Genomic DNA, 16,049 nt, shown 5'->3' with positions numbered 1-16,049 from the left:
AGGTTTTCATTACAGCTTTGATATGCTAGCATAGGTTTAAAAACATACTCCAGGGCTCCCTTGTGGTTTTGGTTTTGTTTTTTGGTTTGTTTTTTTTTGTTAGTTTGATGGTAGAACTTTTTTGACTTCCCTAACTCCCGTTTCTGTTTACAGCATGAATGTGCTGTACGCCTGCTCTGCATCTAATGCTAGCTTTCAAAGACTGACACTCATGAGAAAAAGTTCTCAGACATTAGAAACTCTGCTCCTGCTGAAAGGCAGAGACGGTTTCTCCCAAAGCTGGGCCAAGATAGGCTACCTTGAATAAAGAGGAGCATCTTTCCTTCAGTATCAAAGCACCGGTTATAGAAAGCCACATGATAGCTCAGCTCTCCTTGAAGTAGCTGGCAACTCCAAGGTGCTCTTAAAACAGCAAATAATTTTCAAAAAATTTAAAACTTTGAACATGGCTTCAAATTTAAAACTTTGAATATAGGTTGTGGGAGTTCTTGTAACTGCTTTATAGATCCTTTAGTAAGGACAGAATTCTGCAGCTTGGGTGTAAAGCCTGGGAAAAAGAAATGGTTTGTAGAGATTTGTCGGCTGCTGTGCTGATTTTCCACGCAAGCCTAGCGAGCGAGGTGGGGGGAGAGGGGAGGAGCAAGCAGGGGAATGTCGCTGTAATGAGGAGCTTGAGCAAATTTTCTGTTTCGCTTTGACTTTTTTCTTGCTTGCTTGCTCTTGAACATCTGAAACTGTCGTGTGTGTGTGTGTCCTGTTCAATACTGAATTCCTATCTCTCACACTTTCAGGTGGGCATTCTAGAAACAACAGTGGAAGCTCTGAGTCCAGTCTTCCCAACATAGCCAGGTCTTTACTGCTGGTGGATCAGCTCATAGACCTGTAGCAGTGACACAGTAGCAGACGCAGTTTCTGTAACGTACCTAATCCTCTGTTTCCATTTCCAGAAGAGTTACCTTCAGTTGTGTTTTTTTTTTGGGCTCCCCCTCCCCCCCCCCCCCCCCTTCCTTAACTAAAAGAAAAACAAATCTGCCAACAGGAGACAGTCACCCGCCTTTCTCCCTGTCTTCCCATGCCCTGGGAAAGATTCTGTCTCAGTTCTCCAGGTAGTCCTCTCTAAAGCTGGTAAAAACCCGCTGTGGCTCCTTCTGCACCTGTCTTTGCTAGCCTGTGTCCAAAGGGAGCACCGTCCTTAGCCGCCCTGCTGAGATGTACACATAGCACCACGGAAAGCCTACCTGTAAAGGAATTAGATAACCGTAGCTGATGTATGATCCCTGCGTACAACAGCCTCCTTTCTCCTTAGAGTAGTGCGTGACCAACTGTGTTTCAATCTTTGCGTTTGTGTTTTGGGGTTTGGTTTTTGTTTTGGTCCCGTTTTCTGATGAGTGGGCAGGAGGAAGGGGACAGGTGAAATCGGTAGGGACGTCCCTCTCCTGCAGAATACAGGTTAGGAGAGCTGATGTTTCTAAATTGCCGGTATATGCTCCAGAGGAGGAGAAAGCACCGTGTTCCTCTGAAGTAGTCTTGCCTAGTACCTGGTGACGGTGCAAATGAAGAGAGTTTTCCGGACTGCCCCCAGCTAATGGTTTGCTGTTTAACAATCCTGCTTGTGAATGAACTGCGCTTCCTTGGGGGAGGGGAAAAAAAAGAACAAAGAAAAAAGAAAAGAAAAAAAAGAAAAAAGAAAACAGAGTGTTATAGCTGCAAAAATGACCCTAAGTGAAATATAACGAGGTTTTGAACCAAATACATGTGAGTATGGCTGTGACTAGCATTCTGTTGACGTTTTTTGGATGAAAAGGGCATTGTGGCAGCAGCAGATGTATCTTCTGTGACTTCTTTTCTGTGTTTGACTGGAAAAAAAGAAAATCCCCCCCCCCCAACCTACTGTAAATTGTGTATGAAACAAATTGTCCTACGGTTGTTTGTCTATTTTTAATCCTGGTTTTAGTCGAGCATCTGGTATGTGTTCTGGGTTCCCCGTTTTCTCCTGTAACTGCATATAGTGCAAACCAGTTAAGTATGGACCCATTTGTTTCAGTAGGCAAAGGCTACTGTGGACTCTGTTCCACTCTTCGGTCTTTGTGGAACAAGCATGCACTTGGTTCAGATGGTTTGAAATAAGTGCTGCTACCACCTGATGGGTTTTACCTTTTCTTTTCCCCTTCACATGCTTAGTTTGTCAACTAGCTGGATACGCTAAACTTGTTTTCATTGGCTTACGGTCATGAAGTCCGGAATTCCTATCTTGTATTTGAAAGCTCTTTCTGAACAGAAGGACTCTTCCTCTGTAGTGGAATAATTAATAGCTTACTGCTAACCTTGTGTATGTGTATGTAGCTGTATTAGTAAAAGTGCAGTTTCCCACGTGCGAAAGTATGAACGACTGAAATATGTATGTACTGACCTCTCGCTAAGAAGGAAAGAAATCAAAGTTCGTGACTACTCCTTTCCTATCTCCAGTCTCTCCGCTATTCCCCCGCCCCAACACTTAGTTTAACAAATTCTGTAAATAGAACTACCATCGATTGTGTCTGCTCTACATTACTCTTCTTTTAAAACCTACACTTAATAATAAAAGTATTGCTTAAGTGTGTTGTATCATTACATGTGTATACTGCACTTTCCAAGAGAAGCTTTACATGAGAACTATGGAAATGACCTTAGTAAAATTGTGGATAGAACTTTATTATTTTTTTGTTTTATATTCCTAAAGCACAGGCAAGCTGGACTGGAAAACATGAAGACGCTATAGATAGAAAGTTATTGTATAGTCAGATACTGAGATTATATGAAAAGAGAATGGATTTTAAAAAGTAACCATCTACTGTATATTAGAAACAAAGATTTCTGTGAATTAAAGTACTTTTAAAGAATGTTTAAGATTTTAAATCTAATGGCACTTGTTCAAGGGTTCTGGAAAAAATTATAAACGCACTGGGTTGTTAATAATGCTATTAAATAAGCAGATGTGAATGTTTATTTTATTGCTTTTTCAAGTAGCTATTCATGGATCTGGGTGGGAAATACGATACAATGGAAGCATACATTTTCAGAGATGTCTATTATCTAGACCTCCTTCATCAGAAAATACTTGCCACTTATTTGCGGAATGAATGGAAAATGTGAGAGAGATGAAATGAGTGGATATTTGGGATTAATTTTAAGCTCTCCAAAAAACGTGACTGTCGTACAGGCGTTAGGTTCGTGTTGGCGCGCTGCTGAAAAGTTGAGGGGTTTGTCTAAAAGCTGCTGCTGCTGTGAAGGAACAAATTGAGTTTTCATCCAGCGCCTGCATGGGAGAAGTTTGGTACCAGCGTTCCCGCGGTGGCGTAAGAATGATTCCCTCTTGTACCTATGGTCGGAGCCTTGTTTGAAGCCGTGGGAGGCGATTCTGTCCCCTTTTGAGGGTGGTAGGGTCAGGTGGGGTTGAGTAACAGAATACAAACCTGCAGCCAGCAAAACCACAGCAGAGCGATTCTCCTCTCTGCCCGGGACGTGCTGCTCATTCACGTCGGGATGACAGAGGAGCCTCTCTGCCCTGAGAGGCCGGAGCTTCTAGTGGTGCTTTGGGCATTAACTGGTCTGATGGATCCTCCCGATAGGATACTACAAATGCAGCCACAGTACCCGGAGCGATTTCCGTTCAAGTCACGGGTGTGCCTTGGATGCAAGAACAAACTCTGGTTTTGGGGTGGCAAGATGTTCAAAGGAATAGTTGGAGCTTGGATGTTGGCTCTCGCTTACTCTGAGGGGGCTTGGGTTTTGAACTGCCCCTGCCTTTTGGAAATCTCCCCCGTTCGTCTTTTAACCGGATCAGCACAAGTGTCGCACCCACGATTCAGGGATCAGCAAATTGGTATTGTATCTGACAATATCCACTGCGTTGGGAGCATCTGTCCCAAAACTAGAAGGTGCTGCAGCGCCCTGGATTCTGGCTGTCCAAGGCTTCACGGGGTTCCCTGGGACGTGGCCAGGGCTGCAGGCCCTGTGCAGCCTGCTGGAGAAGGCTGGGAGATGGGTGGAAGGATCTTAGCGCTGGTGGCTTTGTGGCAGGCCTTCTGCACCCTCTAACAGCCCGTTCACTCAAGCCGCCATTCGCTTGCGGTGAATCTGTAGAGCAAAATTGTTTTTAGAGGGAGCTTCTTGTAAATGAGTGACGATGGCGTCCTTCAGCCTGCGAGCTCGCAGGGTATTGCCTCCAGTGACTTTCCAAAACCACCTTATTTAAAAATTGATTAAAAAACCATTTTGTTATTACAATGAAAGTTCAGATGCTATTCAGACCAAAGACAGAGTTCAGCAAGTTTTGGGGTACCCAAGCAACCATCAAATGGTGGAGCGTGCGGGCCTCTGACTACCGAAAATGGCGCCCGGCACACGGCACGCTGCCCTGGCATCTGACGTGTGAGCTTGTCTGTACGCGGTAAATTATTTTCTTTTTAGCCAATACATTTTCTAGTTCAAGAACTGCCATAGGAATGGGTTGGAGTTGGGGAGCAGCTGGCATGGATGTGGGGGAGGGCTCTGATGAGTGAGGCTATCGGTCCGCTGGCTCCCAGCACTTGGGGGAGACGAGCTCCCGTGACTTCTCTGTGCTGAGGCGTGCGGGCACTGCACGTTGAAACTGCATCGCTCCAGCAGGAAACATAGGCTTGGGAAAAGGAGGGGGAAAAAAGGGGTTTTCTTTGTATTATTTTTTGTCCCTGCGTAGTCTGTTTCCGTAACTGAAAGCAGCGGTGCTCTGGGGACAGCCGTGCCGACGCACAGGAGCGCAGGCTCCGCGGGCAGCGTCGGCTCCCGTTGTTCCTTGGGAGGACGGGTGGGTGGGTGGCTCGGCCGCGTTGTTTTAAGGACGTCACTGATGTGCGAGACTTGTGCTCCTGCCCTGCGCGGGAGGGAGTTGAACCCCTAGAAGCTCGCCTTATGTTTTTCTTAGATGGTCGCAGACTGCATCTTAAAACTGACTCGCAGACGTAGCACTTGCCTTGTGCTCGGTACAAAGGAGGAGGAAACCAAGCGATGCCGTCAGTCTCCCGTTGGTCTGTCTTGTTTGTGAACTGCTGGAACGTGGTGCGTGGCGTTGGGGCGTTGAAGCCCGCCCTGCCGCGCCTTGCACGGTGCAAATGACGGTACCAGCGTGCCAAAACCGGAACGTTCAATTCCCTATCTTCTGGAACCAAAGAACGCTCGATCTGCTCCCAGATCTGCCGCTGTGCAGTGACTTTGGGCAGAAGCGCTTAATTCTGCCGTCCGAGTTGTTGTCCAGCGACCTAGCGGTGGTGATGCTGCCCTGGGGCGTTCTGCTTCCGCGCCTCCCCCCGAAGGCGCTGTCTGGGGGGAGCTCGGTGTTGCTGTTTAATGGCATCGCCTCGAGGAATCGGAATACAAGGCGAAACTCCACCGTTTCGAGAACAAAGGAATGAGAAGTCTTTTGACCCTTTTTAAATGCCAAACTAGTAATCTTGTGTACTAGTAATCGTGCTGATTTTTAGCTGCCTGTTACCATATGCTGAGACCTTCCTGACTTTGGCTTGATGAAATCGGGAGAGTTACCCAGTGGAGGAGTCGCCTCAGGCTCTAGGAATGCCTCTGCCTCCCCTGCCTTTCTTGGGTTGGGCTCTGCTCCAGAAATGAGATCATCATCTTGGTGACTGCTGCGTCCTTGCAGCCCCCTGTAATGGGGAGAGGAAATCTTTTATAGCTTTCCTGTCGGTTATTTCAGTCCTTTCCCACTTCAGTGCACCGTTTTCCTTAAAAGCTGGGGGAGCTCCCTGTGCCAGTGCTGTGACTCCGGGATAAATGGTCTTTTCTGCAGGCTGCTATCTGAATACACGCAGGGTGTATTCCTAGAGCAGCCAGCGATAAGTGTTTTTATTACTAAGGTTCTCCCTGCAGAAAGGGAGCCTGAGTATAGTTTAGGAATTGTTTCTTTAGTGCGTATATTTGACCCTGGAATAAAAAAAGGCACGAACGTTGTACGGGGTAGAGAGAAACCTTTTCTATAAACTCAAGCTTCTGTAAAGATTTTACGCTGTAAAGCTTACAGCTGTTAGGAGTGCGCGCGTGTTAAAACCTGGACATGAATTGAAAACGTAAGGGATGCTTCCCCGCGAAGTAACACACAGATCTCGGGAGTCCGGAGGAAGAGGGGACAGAAGAGGCAGCTGCCCCTTGGCGGCATCCATCTCGGCACAGGCAGACGTTAGGAAATGCTGCCGCTGCCAAAGAGGCGTCTCTTTCTGCACGAGGGGTTGTGGGTGCTCTGTGTCGGTTCACGCAAACCATCTGCCCGTGTCTTTTCAGGCCTCTTGCGTAGTGTGCCCTTGGTGTGAATGGGAGGCGAGTCATGGCAGAGAAGGGGCAGGGCTTCAAACAAAAAGGCACTGTCTTCGTGTCAGGAGCTCTGTCCCTTACCCTCATGCTGTTACCAGCTCGTGGAGTGACCCTTTCTCTCCGTTGCTGTAACACAGAACAAAACCGCCATGCCTTTTCACGTGAAACGGTCCCTCGAGCGCTTCGCTCTCGCTGGCCCCTGACCTCAGACATGCCGAAGCATCCCTCAGCGCTGGCTAACTTAAATTCGCTGTCATCCCAAAAGTTAGGCAGCACGCGCCTCCGAAACGTTCGTCTGCAAAGCCCGTAGCTATGGCTGCTTACGGGGACGCGCTGGCCTTGTCTCGTTACCTCTAACCTGGCCTTTACACAAAGGGGTTTGGGTTTCTTTTGGTTTGATTGCACATTTCAGTGTCTAAGCGTAGCTCAGACCTTTTTTAACCTATGAGATTAACAACTGTGAGAGGAGATGTCTAAGCCGCTGTCTAGTTAGACATGCACCCAGGTGTCAGCTGAAGTAAAATGCTGGCATGATGTTGTCTCCCTGGCTGTGGTGATGCTGCCATAGCTCCTTCTGGGGCTGCCCCTTTGCTTTCTGCCAAAGGAAGCAAACTGGGGGAACCCAAGAACCTGGGAAAGAAAAGGTACCCGAGATCAGTTACTGGGGGATGGTGGCTGGAAGCCAGGTCTTCCTCCTTCAACATCGGAAACACAGAACGTGGGAGCGCAGATGGTGCTCCAGACTAGTCAGTAAATCCCAAGCTTCTCAGGTAACCCACTGCGGCTTAATATCGCTGTGCCAGTTCTTGTGGTTTCCAAGTTGTGAGGGCCCTTCCCTTCTTGCTGTATTGCTTAGCAGCTTTGAGTGAAACCAGCTCCTAACTGGAGGCTGGAGCGGGTTCCTGCCTAAGCATCGCTTCGTTTTTCCCTCCCAGAGTAAGCCACAACGCCCGTACTGGCCTTAGCCAGGGAGAAAACTGCTTCCAAGCATTCGGTACCCTTCCCACTTGTGATGGGCAGAGAGAGCAAGAAAGCATTGGAAAAAGTCATTTTTCCAAAACCAGAGCGTTCTGCCTATCACACAGTGCCTCCCAAGTTCGGAGGCGCGTGCTGCTGCTGTCCGAGGCCAAGGGGCTTCTGTCCCGGCAGCCCTGTCTCACGCTGTCCTGAATGTCACCGCTTACGCCACCGTAGCCGCCTGCTCGCTCAAGGAACTCCCGAGAAAGAAAACTCTGATGAAGTGACTTGTTTGCGCTGGGCTCGTGAAAGGTGGGTCGTTGGTTTGCACTGGCGTGATGTTCACCGTGATAAATGCCTTTGTCCCTTCTGTGTTTTCCTGTACGCTGTATTTCAATGAGGACTGGGTAATTCAGAGGCGTTTGCATGATGTGGCAGCCGATCTTGCTTTGCTTCAGCCTGTATTCTCCAAATTTCACAATAACACCTGGTAAATAGATAACCAGCCTCCTGGAAGAAAGCAACACCGTAGACGCGCTGTTCCTGTGATCTGAGGTTAGCGCTGAGGTTAAACCGCTGCTGACAACATAGGCTTCAGGAAAGAGAGAGAGTATTTTTGTAGAGTAACTGATAAGATGCTCACATATCTACACTGTCTTTATTCAGCAGTGTAATGTATCTAAGTGAATAGTTTCCCAATAAATACCAATTTTGATGCCTACTAACGACTACTGTGTCTTTAATTGTGAGGAGTGACTGAGAACGGGTTAAGTGCACACATCTACGGACTGGATCAAGAAGCGGCGCCTTGCGGGCTGCCATGGGTGTGCAAACGGGATGGTTAACGCGGGCAGAGACGCTCTTTCATCACAGCAGGGTGGGTAGGTTAGTACCTCGCTTGTCCGTCGGCCGGTGGATGCCAAACAACTTCCTCACCCTCCTCGTTCTTCCTGCAAGTCCCACTGCTTAGTTTTCACGTGCCTTTTTCCTATCCTCTTGCTAACGTGAGTCCAATGCCGTACTCCTAACCTGCCAGTAGCTCTCTGAAGGTAAGATATCTTCTGTTCTGTCTGTCTGAGTCGTAAGGCAAAACCAGCCCCACCTTGGGCTCTTGTAGCTGGGGAGGAGCAGAACAGCGAGCCTCTCCCTGCGCTGCCCTGTTGACGAACGCAGAAGCAAGCCAGATCGTTACGGTTACGTTAGACGCTTGATTTGAAGTTATGGTATGGATTGTTTCAAATAATTCCTCTTGCAGTGGTTTAAAACAATGCTGCTATATTACCAGGATTCATTAAAAGCTACAGGCTGACCTTCAGTCTTTGAAACGTGTGTGTTATTTTAGCAGATTGTAGGGCGTCCCTGCGTATTTTACGTGCCCGAGTGTAGTTCCACATATCCGTGGGACGGCTAACAGAAAGAGAGGCTACGCCAAGCCACGTATCTGCTTGGAGGGCAGTCAATAAGCAACGGTGCGGAATGAAATGACAAAAATTGTCTGTTTGCTGGAGCCTCACTCCAGGCAGCAGTGTTACAAAGCGAAAACCTCTCTGATGGTGGTCGTCGTCACGGGTGGCAGAGGAAGCCTTGTGGAACGGTGCTGAGAGAGTGCCGGGCGTGCCCGTCCGTCTGTCGGACATCTTCCATCTCTTTCTGAGAACTGGTACTTGTGGCGTCCCCGAGCTGCGAGGCCGCGGCGAGTTGTGCGTCAGTTTGTGTGTGTCGTAAAGACCTTCCCTGGCATTTTTATTTTCTTTTATTTGCCCTCCCTCTCTTTCCCATTTTCCATGTGTGATACTGGTTTAAATCTGAACGGCATGACCTTTCTTGTGTAATAAGTACATTTCATTCTTATTTATGACTAAGGAGACGGAGCTGGTTGAGTAATACTCTCCTCTTGCATTTTTAGGTCTGCGGAGGGATCCGGCCCTATTCCCAGTTGTAGCTCTTGAACTCTGTAAAGGACCTGGCAGTGACGGACTTGCCTTGTACAGGGGTCAGTCTGAGATGCTGGAGGTGAAAACACAGCACAACTCGGAGTCAGACTACTTCACGAGAGATGGTCCTTCAAGCAACAGCTCCTTCTACAGCAGCGAAGGAGAGGGGACAGACCATGAAGGTGATATCTTGGATTGCAGCGGGTCCAGACCTTTACTGATGGATTCGGAAGAGGAGGAGGAGACCTGCAAGTTGTGCGCAGCGTTCCTGCAGTCTGCCCCCAGGGAAGGACGTGAGGCCTCCAAAGAAGGTCCCCACTCCCAGTCTTCCCAGACTAGAGCAGGGGAGATGCTCTTCCCTGCCTTCCAGTCGCACACCGGGGAGGTTTTTAACGAACCAGATGTTTTTGCCACGGCTCCTTTCCGAAGCTCGAGAAAAGTGCCTGATGAGGTGGATGTCTTTACCAAAGCTCCTTTTATCTGCAAGGGCAATGTGGCTCTTAGACATCCAGAAGAAGCTGATGTATTTCTGAGAGCCCCTTTCACTAAAAAGAAAAGCATGGAAGAGTTGACTTCCCATAGTATGCCTAAGGAACCGTTCGCACCACCCGTTTTCCTGAGTCAAGGAGGCGATGTCCAACACAGAGCGAACGCGATGTTCCCAAGCCTGGATTCGGCAATGCGCGGCTCCGCGGCCTCGGTGAGATCTCAGTATCCCTCTGCCGGGTTTACCCAGCCAAGCAATCTTCATCCCTCTGCCGTAAGAGCCGTGGAGACGCAGGAAACCATCCCTTCCAAAGGCGTGCTGCAGGAGCAGGCTGGCGTGCCCAGCGAGAGAGGCCAAGGAGGGCACGCGCTGCCGCAGGAAGCCGTGCCGGGCTCCGCGGTTAACAAGCCTTTCCGTCCGCAGTCCTTGTCGAAATACTCCCGTCACTATAGTCCCGAAGATGGGCAGGGTCTCGAAGTCAAGCCCATAGCTGCTTACAAGGTGGTTTCTCAGACCAACAGACAGGCGATAGCAGGATCTGTCTCTGTTGCCCCTCTCTCTTCCAGGACTACAGAGCTGCCCGGCGGGGATCCCTTTGCTTCGGCACCCTTTCCTTCCAAAGCGGGAAAGCAAAAGCCTTAATCTGCTGTGAGCTGGGACGCGTGCTTCCCGTAGGACCACCTCTCACAGGACCTTGAACCTCTTAGCTGAAATGAATGAGATAGCAATATATATATATATAAAAAAATAATTATTATTTTTTGGTCAGAACTCTATTTGCAGTGATATATAGTTGAACCATTTTAAGTTATGTTAGTTAGTCCGAACGCCTGGCTCTCAGGATCTTCATATCCTTTTCAGTTGCTTCTTGCCTTCCTCCTCTCACTGTCTTCCCCCCCGTTTATTTTTTAGATGCTTTTCCAAACCAGTGATATTCCGTATTTTCTGGTCCTGGCTGGGGAAATGCGCTATAAGACAAATGAAAAGGTTTATTAATTACAGAGCAAGTCAAGCGGGACTTGCTAGTGCTCTGGAAAGGAAGCGATTTCCCAGGTTAAAGGCTTATTGCTACTTCGTTCCCATCAGTGGCGACCCGTGGCAGAGAGCAAGGCTGTACGTTCCTGCTGCTTGGCAGCGATGGCACACCTGGCAGCCGCGGCTCCGGAGCGACGCTGTCCTGCGCGTTCGTGGGTTACGCGCGCACCAAGCGAGAGCCGCGCAGGCGATGCCTGGTGCCGGGTTTGCGCAGCACCGTGGTGTCGCGCGCGTAAGCGGCGTTTCTTTGCTTGCTGCGGCGTCGCGTGTGGAAGCGCTTCCGCCCGGGTCCCGTGCCGGAGCCCGGAGGAGGCCGTGGGAGGACCCACAGTGCCTTCGGTCGCTCGGCTTGCAGACTCTCAGACGCACGGACTTCAGCAAAGCAATCTGTCGGGCTGGTACTATTGCTGTTGTTTGGAAAATCGAAGGATTGGGCAAAGCGTTCAGTTCCCCGTGTGTATTTCCCGTTGGTTTATGCCAAAGGGTCGGACCCAGAAATTTGCTGATGGTGTTGTGAAGGAGAGAGCCGCGCATTTTGACAGTATTAAAAATAAGCCTTATGGAAAAGTTTATTATGCAAACAACTCGATAGACGTCCTGATCTACATACCTCATTCGGTGTAACAGCAGTCGCTGCAATCCGGTTAGAGTGATTTATGCGAGCAGACAACGGGACTCTGTATTTGTAAATTCTGCCTTTTGTTTTCCTGTTGATTAAGGATGAACCTAAACAAAATCCATTCACACTCCTTTGGTAACGGTTGCTCTGCTTCCAAAATACTGTGCTTTCTACCGTATTCCCAAAGAGAAAGACAACTTCTCGTTGCTTGTTCAGTCGCTGACGTAGTGAATCCTAAGGTAGTGCTTGGAGGAAAAGTCACCTCAGCTGGCAGCTGGGCAGAAACAAAGCAGCCTTTGCTCCCCTCTCTTTTGCCTAATATAAGACAGGGGTAAGAGTGAAACCTCCCATCTTTATTTTTTTAAAATGCCTGGTTGCATAAGTTGTCTTGGATCTGCTCTTTCTGGCCCACAAAGGCTACTTGTAAGCGTGGACTGGCTTTCAAAATCCTCAGTTACAGGGACTCTGGGTTCCCAGTCACTGATGAATCTTTGTGGCGCAGTAATCCTTCCTCCTTGGTGCTGGTGCTGCAGAATGTCTCCCAAGAAAAAAATTCGGTGGTTTTATTTTTAAGGACTTGACCTCTGTGGAAAAAATCCCCGTTGACTCCAGTAGCATCTGGCCAAGTCTCTTGAAAGCCTTGCGGCGGCCATTTCCCACGGGAGTTTGTGCATTATCGTGTGAGCCGGAGCCTTGTGCTGAGGGTCAAGGACGTATTTTGCCTTTGGGGGTCTCCCACAAGTGGCTCTGAGGTCTTTGGGCGTTTGCAGGGGAATTCTTGGAGCAATGGGTAGGTTGCTGAGATCAGGACCAGGTTCCCGCCCTGCCGGCTTTCTGATGTCTTTGTACTCGGAGAGGAAGCACTGCGATCAGCCGCAGCTCCTCCTAGCTCGCTGCAGTCGCACCCGGAGGGCTCCTGCAGCCGAAAATAGACTTCAGTATAGTTTTGCGGGAAAAAAACCTGACACCCCCTCCAGTACATACCTTTGTCCGCTGTCCAAATAAGAAGCGTTAAAGGAATGCAACAGGCATGTTAAAGATGCGCGTGACGGCTGCTTGAGCAAAGCAGAGCATTGCACAGTCCGGGGCTGACTCGCTGCTGACTTTTAAGCCCAGCAGCGTAAGGGGAGGACGGATGGAAAACCCTGAATGCCAGGAGCTGACTAGCGAAGCATCTGCAGACAGGAGTTACCGGCTGCTCCGTGTTTCCTTCCCCCTCCCCGAACTCAGCTCCCCTCCAAAATATCTCCAGTTGCAAAAGATGAGCCGAGTGTTCTGCTGGACGAGCTCGGCGCGGGGATTGCCTGGGGGGGAGAAGCTCGGGCTGAGGTCTTAAAGCCCTGGGGTGGGGAGGGAGGATACGTGAAAGCAGGGAGGCTGCCTTGGCTTGCACAGCCCCGTTACTGGCAAGTCGTGGCTTGCACAGCCCCGTTGCTGGCAAGTCGTGGCTTGCTGAGCCCGGGTCAGGTCGTGTCGTGGGGAGCTGGGAGCCTTCTGCCCCGCTCTGCTGCGCTCGGAGCGAAGTAATAGTGGTGCATGCTGGTGGTTTAGGGTTTTTGCCGTCCTCCATCACCACCTCTTGAAAACAGAAGTACTGTAAAGAAATGTCTGGGTTTCCCTTGAGATGTTTCTTCAGCAGAGCTGAGGCTGTTGTTTATTGTGTGTTGTTGTCGTTGAATTTTCTGTTTAAATATATACCCGAAAGGCGGTGGTTGTTTTTGTTTTAAATATACACCCCCCCAAGTCGGTTGTTGCTGGATTGGATCAGGGAGAGCTGCCGAGAATGCCTGCGACAGCCAACTGTGAATTCGAGGGATACCAGGGAGGCTGAGCGCGAGGGCCCAGGTGTGTTTCGGCACGTAACCTGTGTCGCGGCCCTGCGTGCAGCCAGGAGGCTGAGTTCGGCCTCGGGCTGTTAGATTCGCCCGGGAAGCTGCTGGAAGGGAGGTCAGGCCTTGGCGGTGCAGGGATGAATCTGTGGAACAGGGAGATGCTTCGCTGGAGCAAGCAGGTACCGCGTGTAAATAAGATGTGCGTTCAAGGGATTACCTCTGCTAACTGGATTCAGGTTCTCCTTCCTTTCCTTCATTTTTACTTGAAAAATTGCTTTTGGATAATTCTGTGAAACTTCTCCCAATGCCACGTCCAGGTCTCACTTAGCGGGTGCTGGAGAAGCGTTAGCCCCTTCCCCTTCGTGCTCGGACCGGAGCCCCTGGCCTCTCGCGCGTGTGTCGGCGTCGGCGAGGCGGAGGTGAGCTGCGCGTGGTTCAGACCTTGCTCTCCTGCACTGCCAGCCAGGGGGAAAGGGAAAACGCACCCAGGCACAGCAAGGTGCGCGGGCTTGTTTCCAGCCCTGATTCAGGCCGGGTCGGGCTGAATTTCCAGCTAGCGTTTTGGCAGCTTTTATGTTCTTCAAGCACTTTACACAAAAGAGCAAGGTACCTGTGCCCCAGAAGCTACTGATCCTGCCAGCATACATCCAGCGCTTAAACGGTTTGAAATCTCTTCCTGGGGGGTGGAGGCAGCGTGTTTGTATCTCTGCATCTGACCTCTAAACTGATGGGGCTTCTGGTGATAGTCAGAAAACTGAATTTCGATGCCTGTTAGTCTGATATCCTTCTCATTTCCAGCATTCCTCCTAGTCCTGCACTGCCAGTACTGCAGCTTCAGCGTGATGAATTGTAAGTGGAAATTTCATTTCCATAGTCTCTGAAGCTTACTGTTTTTAATTATTGTGGAAGAATAATGCTAATTGTTTTCTTTGCCACACAAACCGTGATCGTAATGAAATAAGACCGGTATGGCCTCAATGCAACATTCTGAAGTCAGTTTTCTGAACAGAACCACTGGTTTCATCTTTTTTTAAAGCTGTAGTAAATTCTGTTAACTGCCCTGGGTCCTCATGCGCGGCCGGAGGGCCGCAGTTATCGCTGCAGTCCTGCGACAATCTTAGATTTGTGCTGGGAAAGGGGCTGGTTCTTACCCATAGCCAACTTCAGCTTGAATGCACTTAAAGTCTCTCTTCAAAGTGATTAATCAGAGTTTCTGCATGCAAAAACAAAAAAAAAGGAAAAAAAAAAAGGCAGTTGGCTTGGCTCCCCGTGCCTCACTGCCGTGACGTTTGTGCGGCGCGTTTGACGGGACCAGCCGCCGTGGCGTGAACCTGCACTTTCCGCAGCCTGCTGCAGTATTTTCGGGACGTTCCCCGTGTCTCCCCTCCCTGCCAGCCAGCTCAGTACTAGTCATACGCGGTGTTAAGTTTACAGTCTTAGTCTCTTGAAGCCAGTGCGCGCTCAGTCTGTAATGCGCACTCAGTCTGTAACGCACACTATGCATGGAGCACATAGGCGATACTAAGCTCGTAACAGCAAACCCCCGTAAGCAATCATGACACGCAGCGCCTGAAGCATGTCTTCAGTGGGACTTAAGCAAGCCTGAGCGAGATCTCTGTAATTCCTGAACTCTCAGTCACTCCAAAGTGGTAATCGGTTACTTTAACTCAGCTTCCACCAAAGACTCTTGTGTTGGGGAGTTAAATTTTTGGGGTTTGTGGTTTTTTTTTTTTTTCCTCGTGGTGTTAAATCAAGGCCTTTCAGTACACCAAAAGACTCCAAAGCATTTTTACAGTAGTATCTTGACAGTGAAATCTTGCTCCAGTTCTGAAACACATTCCTGAAACCTAATCAGCTGTGTTTAGTGTTTCTTAAAATAAGCCACGGCCTGTAGCTTCCACTGTAGGTAGGGTAAGTACCGTCACACACAGCTAGAAGTACTCCCCTGTGAAGTCAGAGGGATAATGGTGACCCACCGTTCCCGGATCCCTCCCCTCCGGAGGGAGAAGTAATTGCTCGCAGGGCCGGGAGGGCAGGGCGCTTGCTCCGACGTAGGACGCAGCGGGTAGAGCATCGCTGCCGCCGAGCCGGCAGGGAAGGGAACTCCTCGCCGCGTGGAGCAGGCAGCCGGAGCTGGGAGCGTCCGTGGTCTCCGCTAACTGTGACAAACGACCGCGACTCCTGTCCCAAGGGCAGCGCTTTGTCCGCGCCGCGCTGTTATTAAGGTAATCCTTAGCGGTCTTGGAAGCACCTCTGACTTGCAGATTTGATGGAGTCAAGCTTTGCACTCTGGGTGTGATCGTCTGTGTTTCTGGTAATCATTATGAAGAAATATTTGAGTTGTAAACTTATGTACATTTTATTAAAACCGTATCTGATTACAATACATCTTCTCTGCTGTGCATTCCTTCTCCCCTCCCCATGCAAAATATTTTTGCTGGATAAAAAAACCCTGTTTTTTAATGAATTCTGCCTTACTAAGGTACTGAACTCTATCCCTGCTGTTGTACCTGGCAGTTGTAAAGTCAAACTGGTCGTATTGGTGTAAGCGGAGGCTTTAAACAGCGGACGGTCCGGTTTACTGGGGAGAAACCTTCGCGTCTAGGGCAACGCTACAAGACAGCGCAGCGCTGTCGAGCCCTCCCTGCAGGCGCAGGAGCTGCTGCAAGGGAGGGGTGCAGAACCACCCCATCCCCGAAGAGGATCGGCCGCGTGCCAGCCGCACGCTCCCTGGCCGCCCGCGCCACGCCGTGCCGTGCCGCGCGCGCGTGGGGGGGCCGGGGCGTCCAAGAATAGGTTTTGGCAAAGCCCGGGGAAAACGTGCTTTGGGAGCGCGGCTGCGCGCC

The 16,049-nt window shown here is 49.9% G+C and overlaps 1 protein-coding gene across 10 annotated transcripts in view; it reads left to right on the top strand.

The window, feature by feature from the left end:
- AAK1 (AP2 associated kinase 1) overlaps window positions 1-15,589 on the top strand; it is an 85,640-nt gene extending 70,051 nt beyond the window's left edge. For 8 of the 10 annotated variants that reach the window (XM_087762749.1, XM_087762755.1, XM_087762746.1 and 5 more), the window contains one exon: window positions 9,203-15,589. In XM_087762749.1, coding sequence (XP_087618875.1) covers window positions 9,203-10,359 — 1,157 coding nt within the window. In that variant the 3' untranslated portion in view covers window positions 10,360-15,589. Of the gene's footprint in view, window positions 1-791; window positions 2,986-9,202 lie in introns of those variants that run through there. The other 2 variants (XM_087762751.1, XM_087762753.1) reach the window with 1 other exon arrangement.
- Window positions 15,590-16,049: the final 460 nt, after the last annotated feature.

Source organism: Nipponia nippon, unplaced genomic scaffold (assembly GCF_047370975.1).
Source record: "Nipponia nippon isolate SJK-2023a ecotype South Korea unplaced genomic scaffold, ASM4737097v1 scaffold_27, whole genome shotgun sequence".
In the NCBI taxonomy this organism is placed as follows: domain Eukaryota; kingdom Metazoa; phylum Chordata; class Aves; order Pelecaniformes; family Threskiornithidae; genus Nipponia; species Nipponia nippon.
The sequence above is the reverse complement of the archived record's forward strand: the minus strand, read 5'-3'. Positions and strand labels throughout refer to the sequence as shown.